The sequence below is a fragment of the Strigops habroptila genome, unplaced genomic scaffold, assembly GCF_004027225.2.
Source record: "Strigops habroptila isolate Jane unplaced genomic scaffold, bStrHab1.2.pri NW_022045633.1_ctg1, whole genome shotgun sequence".
Taxonomy (NCBI): Eukaryota; Metazoa; Chordata; class Aves; order Psittaciformes; family Psittacidae; genus Strigops; species Strigops habroptila.
The window spans coordinates 54320-63092 of NW_022651109.1; the positions used below are offsets into that span (position 1 = coordinate 54320).

Below are 8773 nucleotides of genomic sequence, written 5' to 3' on the forward strand. Positions count from 1 at the left end.
GGGGGTTCTTTGGGTCCTTTTGGGGGGGTAATGGGGGGGTCCCTTTGGGGGGAAATGGGGGGTCCTTTTGGGTCCCATAAAGGGACAATGGGGGGTCCCTTTAGGGGCAATGGAGGGCCCCTTTGGATCATTTTGGGGAAGTCTCTTTTGTGTCCCATTGGGTCTTTTTGGGGGGGTCTCTTTAGGTCCCTTTGGGTCCCTTTTGGGGGGATCTCTTTGGGGGCAATGGGGGGGGTCCCTTTGAGGGGTCCTTCTTGGGTACTTGTGGGGGGTTCCTTTTGGGTCCCTTTGGGAGCAATGGGGGGGTCCCTTTGAGTCTATTTGGGTCCCTTTGGGATGGCAATGAGAGGGTCCTTTTGGGTCCCTTTTGGGGGCAATGGGGGGGGCCCTTTAGGTCTCTTTGGGTCCCTTTTGGAGGCAAGGGGGGGGTCACTTTGGGGATGTCCCTTTATGGGGTAATAGGGGGTATTTTTGAGTCCCTTTATGGGGTAATAGGGGGTCCCTTTGGGTCCCTTTATGGGCCAATGGTGGGTCCCTTTTGGGGGGGTCCCTTTAGGTCCCTTTGTGTCCTCTTTGGGTCCCATTGTGGGGGTCCCTTTGGGTCCCTTTAGGTCCCTTTGGGGGTGTCTATGGGTGAGGCAACGCCAGGGGGGTCCTTGCGTACCTTTGGGGTGTCTTCCCCCCCCCCTTGCCTGGTCCCTGTGTGCTCTGTGGGGCCCAACCCAACCTCCCCCCCCCACCTCTCCTCATTCCATTGTTCTGGAAAACAAAAGGCTCCGGCTCAATTATCCCAAGCAGGGGAGCGGAGGGACCTGAGGGACGGGACAGGGAGTGGGAATGGGGGTGGGAATGGGGGAGGCAGCGTGGGGAAGGGTGGAGGGATGGACATAAGGATGGGGGGATGGATGATGGATGATGGGTGGAGATGAGGATTGATGAAGATGAAGATGGATGGATGGAGATAAGGATGGAGATAAGGAAGCATGGATGGAGATGAGAATGATGGGCATAAGGATGGATGGATGGAGATAAGGATGGAGATAAGGATGGAGATAAGGAAGCATGGATGGAGATGAGGACGATGGACATAAGGATGGATGGATGGAGATAAAGAAGGATGGATGGAGATAAGGATGATGGACATAAGGATGGATGGATGGAGATAAAGAAGGATGGATGGAGATAAGGATAGATGATGATGGATGATGGGTGGGTGGATGGATGGATGGATGGATGGACGGACGGATGGATGGATAGATGAATGGATGGATAATGGATGATGGTGATGGATGGAGATAAGGCTGGATGATGGATGGATGGGGATAAGGCTGGATGGATGGGGATAAGGCTGGATGATGGATGGATGAGGATAAGGCTGGATGGATGGGGATAAGGCTGGATGATGGATGGATGGGGATAAGGCTGGATGGATGAGGACAAGGCTGGATGGTAGGGGATAAGGCTGGACGGATGGGGATAAGGCTGGGTGGATGAGGAGAAGGCTGGATGGATGGGGATAAGGCTGGATGGATGGGGATAAGGCTAGATGGATGAGGATAAGGCTGGATGATGGATGGATGGATGGGGATAAGGCTGGATGGATGAGGATAAGGCTGGATGATGGATGGATGGGGATAAGGCTGGACGGATGGGGATAAGGCTGGATGATGGATGGATGAGGATAAGGCTGGATGGATGAGGATAAGGCTGGATGATGGATGGATGAGGATAAGGCTGGATGGATGGGGATAAGGCTGGATGATGGACGGATGAGGATAAGGCTGGATGGATGGGGATAAGGCTGGATGGATGGGGATAAGGCTGGATGATGGATGGATGAGGATAAGGCTGGATGGATGGGGATAAGGCTGGATGATGGATGGATGAGGATAAGGCTGGATGGATGGAGATAAGGCTGGATGATGGATGGATGGGGATAAGGCTGGGTGGATGGGGATAAGGCTGGATGATGGATGGATGAGGATAAGGCTGGATGGATGGGGATAAGGCTGGATGATGGATGGATGAGGATAAGGCTGGATGGATGGGGATAAGGCTGGATGGATGGGGATAAGGCTGGATGATGGATGGATGGGGATAAGGCTGGATGATGGATGGATGGGGATAAGGCTGGATGATGGATCATGATGGATGATGGACGGATGATGATGATGGACCAAGAAGAACACCCCCCCACCCGCCGCCCTCCTGGCGCCAGCCTGGCCCCAGCTGCTCCAGCCCCAGATCTTATCTCTGCCCAGGGGGCAGGCCCTGCCCCCCGCCCAGCGACCAATGGGGTGGCACTGGGGGGTCGGAGCCAGCACCCCATTGGTTGATGCCACCCCATTGGGGCCCTACAAAAATGCGGCACTCCTGGAAGGACCCACAGCTCCGTGGCCCTGCAGTGGTGAGTCCTGGAACTATGGGGTGTCTATGGGGTGCTATGGGGGTCTATGGGGTCAATGGGTGTCCATGGGGTGTCCATGGGGGTCTATGGGGGTCTATGGGGTCAATGGGTGTCCATGGGGGTCTATGGGGCAGGGTGGGTCCTGGACACCTGGGTCCCATTTCCATACTGGGGATGTCTATGGGGTGTCTATGGGGTGTCTATGGGGTCTATGGGTTCCATGGGGCATGGTGAGTCCTGGACCCCCAGGACACATTTCCATACTGGGGCATCTATGGGGGCATCTATGGGATCTCTATGGAGGTTTATGGGGTGTCTACGGGGGCCTATGGGGTGTCTATGGGAGGTTATGAAAGTCTATGGGGGGGGGTCTATGTGTTCTATGGGGCAGGGTGAGTCCTGGACCCCTGGGTCTCCTTTCCATACTGGAGCATCAATGGGGTGTCTATGGGGTCTATGAAGTTTATGGGGGTCCAAGGGGGTCTTTGGGGTATATGGAGTGTCTATGGGCTATCTATGGGGTGTTCATGGGGGTCTATGGAGTGTCTATGGGGATTCTATGGGGTCTATGGGGTCTATAGGGCATGGTGAGTCCTGAACCCCTGGCTCCCATTTCCATACTGGGTGGGTGGGGGGGGTCTATGGGCTGTCTATGGGCTGTCCAGGGGGGTTCTATGGGGTCTATGGGACAGGATGGGTCCTGGGTCCCTGGGTCCCATTTCCATACTGGGGGGTCTGTGGGCTGTCTATGGGGGTCTTCGGAGTATATGGGGTGTCTATGGGCTGTCTATAGGCTACCTATGGGGTGTCCATGGGGGTCTGTGGACTGTCTATGGGGATTCTATGGGGTCTATGGAGCAGGGTGGGTCCCATTTCCATACTAGAGTGTCTATGGGAGGTCTATTGGTGTCTATGTGGGTCTATGGGGTCTCACCATCCTCTCTCCAACCTGTGGGGCAGATGGGGCCTCCTCGGACCTTCCTCCTCTGGGCTTGGCTCCTGCTCCACTGTGGTGAGTCCTATTTGGCCAAAATCCCTCATTTTCTCCCCAAATTCCCTCCCCCCACCCCCAAATCTGGTCTTTTCCACCCCAAATTTGCCTTTTCCACCTCCCCTTTTCCTTCTCCAACCCCCAAGTTGGTCATTTTCCACCCCAAATCCCCTTTGGAATGAGCAACCACGAGGGCTCAACCCCTATACAAGCCCTTGGAGAATCCCCATCCCTTACATCCTCCCATGGACATGGTCATAAGGCAGGGAAGAGCTTCACTGGGTGGAAGGAGAGCAAATCCAGTCGGGAATTCCACCTCCTTGGCCGCCAGAAGAAGCTGCCTCAGGCTGTGGTGGCTTCTCTGGTGTCTCGTAAGGGGTTGGGCCGTTGTTCATGGAGCTCCTGGTGTCATTCCAGGGGCAGATCCATCAATCCCAAGTGGATCCAAGCTCTGCCTTGGGGTGCGATGTGGACCTGGGAGAACCTGCAAAGTGATGGAGAACGGGCCCAAGTGTGTCCCCTTGGCCTCATGCAAGGAAACCCGTTGTGGAGCAGGAACCCAATGCAAGATGGTCGATGGGTGGCCCAAGTGTGTCCCAGTCCCATCATGCCAGAACACCCACTGTGGAGCAGGAACCCAATGCAAGATGGTTGATGGGTCTCCAAAGTGTGTCCCATTACCTTCATGCCTCAACTTCCATTGTGGAGCAGGAACCCAATGCAAGATGGTCAATGGGTGGCCCAAGTGTGTCCCATTGCCCTCATGCAAGGACATCCAATGTGGAGCAGGAACCCAATGCAAGATGGTTGATGGGTCTCCAAAGTGTGTCCCGTTGCCTTCATGCCTCAACTTCCATTGCAAGACAGGAACCCAGTGCAAGATGATGGATGGGTGGCCCAAGTGTGTCCCAGTCCCATCATGCCAGAACACCCATTGTGGAGCAGGAACCCAATGCAAGATGGTTGAAGGGTCACCCAAGTGTGTCCCATTACCTTCATGCCTCAACTTCCAGTGTGGAGCAGGAACCCAATGCAAGATGGTCAATGGGTGGCCCAAGTGTGTCCCATTGCCCTCATGCAAGGACATCCAATGTGGAGCAGGAACCCAGTGCAAGATGGTTGATGGGTCTCCAAAGTGTGTCCCGTTGCCTTCATGCCTCAACTTCCATTGTGGAGAAGGAACCCAATGCAAGATGGTCAATGGGTGGCCCAAGTGTGTCCCAGTCCCATCATGCCAGAACACCCATTGTGGAGCAGGAACCCAATGCAAGATGGTCAATGGGTGGCCCAAGTGTGTCCCATTGCCCTCATGCAAGGACATTCGTTGTGGAGCAGCAACCCAGTGCAAGATGGTTGATGGGTCTCCAAAATGTGTCCCATTGCCTTCATGCCTCAACTTCCATTGCAAGACAGGAACCCAATGCAAGATGGTCAATGGGTGGCCCAAATGTCTTCCAGTCCCATCATGCCAGAACACCCATTGTGGAGCAGGAACCCAATGCAAGATGGTTGATGGGTCTCCAAAGTGTGTCCCATTGCCCTCATGCCTCAACTTCCATTGTGAAGAAGGAACCCAATGCAAGATGGTCAATGGGTGGCCCAAGTGTGTCCCATTGCCCTCATGCAAGGACATCCAATGTGGAGCAGGAACCCAGTGCAAGATGGTTGATGGGTCTCCAAAATGTGTCCCATTGCCCTCATGCAACAACTTCCATTGTGAAGAAGGAACCCAATGCAAGATGGTCAATGGGTGGCCCAAGTGTGTCCCAGTCCCATCATGCCAGAACACCCATTGTGGAGCAGGAACCCAATGCAAGATGGTTGATGGGTCTCCAAAGTGTGTCCCGTTGCCTTCATGCCTCAACTTCCATTGTGGAGCAGAAACCCAATGCAAGATGGTCAATGGGTGGCCCAAGTGTGTCCCATTGCCCTCATGCAAGGACATCCGCTGTGGAGCAGGAACCCGGTGCAAGATGGTTGATGGGTCTCCAAAGTGTGTCCCGTTGCCTTCATGCCTCAACTTCCATTGTGAAGAAGGAACCGAGTGCAAGATGGTCAATGGGTGGCCCAAGTGTGTCCCAGTCCCATCATGCCAGAACACCCATTGTGGAGCAGGAACCCAATGCAAGATGGTTGAAGGGTCACCCAAGTGTGTCCCATTGCCTTCATGCCTCAACTTCCATTGTGGAGAAGGAACCCAGTGCAAGATGATGGATGGGTGGCCCAAGTGTGTCCCCAAGCCCTCGTGTCAGAACTTCCCATGCAAGGGAAGGACCCGTTGCCACATGGTGGCCGGGAGACCCAAGTGTCTCCCCACCCCTTCGTGTCGCCTCTTCCGCTGTGAGGAAGGCATGAGGTGCAAGATGGTTGGGGGTTGGCCCAAATGTGTCCACCTCGCCCCATCCTGCCACCTCATTCGCTGTCCCAAGGGGACCCAATGCAAGGTGGTGGATGGGTGGCCCAAGTGCGTGAGGAAACAGCTCTTCCAAAGGGAAGCTCCATCACCGCCAGGTCTCCAGAGGTCACCATCCTGCCACCAGCATCCTTGTCCTCAAGGGACCACGTGTAAGGTGCTCGATGGTTGGCCACAGTGTGTCCAAGCCAAGATGCCCTCAAGGAGACCTTCTTGTGGCGACATCCAATGTCCTAAAGGGACCACATGCAAGATGACCGATGGGTGGCCTCACTGTGTCCAAACCCAACCCACCTGCCAGAGCATCCAATGCCAGCAAGGAACCGTGTGCCACATGGTCAATGGTTGGCCACGGTGTGTCCCAACCAAGATGTCCCCAACCCAACCATGCCAAGAGGTCCAATGTCCCAAAGGAACCTCCTGCAAGCTGATGGATGACCAACCGCGGTGCGTCCATAACCCACCTTCCTGTGAGGACATCCAATGCCAGCAAGGAACCGTGTGTCACATGGTTGACGGGTGGCCTTGGTGTGGCCCAATGAAGATCTCCCACCCATCAGTGGTCCACAAACCGCCATCATGTCAAGAGGTCCATTGCCAGAAGGGGACCATGTGCAAGATGTTGGATGGGTGGCCCAAGTGTGTTGGACCTCTGCCTTCATGCAGGGACATCCAGTGTCCCAAAGACACCATGTGCCAGATGGTTGGGTCTTGGCCTAAGTGTGTCCATAACCCACCTTCCTGCAGCAGCTTCTGGTGTCCCAAAGGGACCTCCTGCTCCATGGAGCGTGGTTGGCCTCGTTGTGTGCAGAAAGGGTTGGTCCATCACCAAGAAGCTTCTCCAGCTTGGGGTGGGACAAGGAAGTCTTCCAATGCACGGCCCATCCCAAAGCAACCACCAAAGATGAGGACAACGTGCGCTGAGGTGACGTGTCACCATGGGACCACATGTAAGGTGATGGATGGTCAACCACAGTGTGTCCATCAGCAGCCATCCTGCCAGCAGATCCAGTGTCAGAAGGGAACCTCCTGTCAGATGGTTGATGGTTGGCCAAGATGCATCCAAGCCAAGACCTCCATTAGAAGACCTTCATGCATCGATCTCCACTGTCCCCAAGGTACCAACTGTAACATGGTCAATGGTCAACCCCAGTGTGTCCAAACCAAGATGCCCCCAAGGCCACCTTCATGTAGTGACATCCAGTGTCCCAAAGGGACCACGTGTAAGATGCTGGATGGTCAACCCCAGTGTGTCCATCACCAACCTTCATGCCAGGATGTCCAATGCCAGAGGGGAACCTCCTGTCAGATGGTTGATGGTTGGCCAAGGTGCATCCAAACCAAGACCTCCATTAGAAGACCCTCATGCATCGATCTCCAGTGTCCCAAAGGGACCACGTGCAAGATGACCAATGGTTGGCCTCAATGTGTCCATCCCCAACCCTCCTGTAGTGATGTCCAGTGTCCAAAGGGCACCACCTGTAACATGGTCAGTGGGTGGCCTCAATGTGTCCATCACCAACCTTCATGCCAGGATGTCCAGTGTCAGAAAGGGACCACGTGTCAGATGGTTGATGGTTTGCCAAGATGCATCCAAGCCAAGACCTCCATAAGGAGACCTTCCTGCATCGATCTCCACTGTCCCCAAGGTACCAACTGCAACATGGTCAATGGCCAACCCCAGTGTGTCCAAACCAAGATGCCCCCAAGGCCACTTTCATGTAGTGACATCCATTGTCCCCAAGGGACCATGTGTAAGATGCTGGATGGTCAACCCCAGTGTGTCCATCGGCAGCCATCCTGCCAGGAGATCCAGTGTCAGAAGGGGACCGTGTGCCAGATGGTTGATGGTTGGCCAAGATGCATCCAAACCAAGACCTCCATTAGAAGACCTTCATGCATTGATCTCCACTGTCCCCAAGGTACCAACTGCAACATGGTCAATGGTCAACCCCAGTGTGTCCAAACCAAGATGCCCCCAAGGCCACCTTCATGTAGTGACATCCAGTGTCCCAAAGGGACCACATGTAAGATGCTGGATGGTCAACCCCAGTGTGTCCAGAACCAACCTTCATGCCAGGATGTCCAATGCCAGAAGGGGACCTTGTGCCAGATGGTTGATGGTTGGCCAAGGTGCATCCAAACCAAGACCTCCATAAGGACACCTTCCTGCAGTGACCTCCAATGTCCCCAAGGGACCACATGTAAGATGATGGATGGTCAACCACAGTGTGTCCACAACCAACCTTCTTGCCAGGATGTCCAATGTCAGAAGGGGACCATGTGTCAGATGGTTGATGGTTGGCCAAGATGCATCCAAGCCAAGACCTCCATTAGGGCACCTTCTTGCATTGACCTCCACTGTCCACATGGGACCACATGTAAGATGCTGGATGGTCAACCACAGTGTGCCCACAACCAACCAACCTGCAGTGACATCCAGTGTCAGAAGGGAACCACCTGCAACATGGTCAATGGATGGCCACGGTGTATGCAACCCAAGATCTCCATCAGGAGACCTTCCTGCAGTGACCTCCAGTGTCCCAAAGGAACCACCTGCAACATGGTCAATGGGTGGCCTCAGTGTGTCCATCACCAACCTTCATGCCAGGATGTCCAGTGTGGGAAAGGAACCTCCTGCCAGATGGTTGATGGTTGGCCAAGATGCATCCACACCAAGACCTCCATAAAGAGACCTACATGCCGTGATCTCCACTGTCCCCATGGAACCACCTGTAACATGGTCAATGGTCAACCCCAGTGTGTCCAACCCAAGATGCCCCCAAGGCCACCTTCATGTAGTGACATCCATTGTCCCCAAGGGACCACATGTAAGATGCTGGATGGTCAACCCCAGTGTGTCCATCATCAACCAACCTGCAGTGACATCCAGTGTCAGAAGGGAACCACCTGCAACATAGTTGATGGTTGGCCAAGGTGCATCCAAACCAAGACCTCCCTT

At 54.5% G+C, this 8773-nt stretch overlaps 1 protein-coding gene across 1 annotated transcript; it reads left to right on the forward strand.

Moving 5' to 3' along the window:
• The first annotated feature begins 4331 nt into the window (after nucleotides 1–4331).
• LOC115603356 (prespore protein Dp87-like) lies at nucleotides 4332–5742 on the forward strand. Its single transcript, XM_030475169.1, has 3 exons — nucleotides 4332–5140; nucleotides 5297–5469; nucleotides 5592–5742. Exons 1-3 carry the CDS (start codon nucleotides 4358–4360, stop codon nucleotides 5740–5742), a joined length of 1107 nt encoding a protein of 368 aa, XP_030331029.1. The 5' UTR covers nucleotides 4332–4357.
• Nucleotides 5743–8773: the final 3031 nt, after the last annotated feature.

What these genes read in the sequence shown, in the direction of transcription:
- LOC115603356 (XM_030475169.1), top strand. Translation starts at nt 4,358, where the DNA reads ATGGTTGAAGGGTCACCCAAGTGTGTCCCATTACCTTCATGCCTCAAC. An exon ending in AAGGAACCCAATGCAAGATG is followed by an intron (nt 5,141 to 5,296) that starts GTCAATGGGTGG and finishes CAATGCAAGATG; the next exon opens with GTCAATGGGTGGCCCAAGTG. An exon ending in ATGGTCAATGGGTGGCCCAA is followed by an intron (nt 5,470 to 5,591) that starts GTGTGTCCCAGT and finishes ATTGTGGAGAAG; the next exon opens with GAACCCAGTGCAAGATGATG.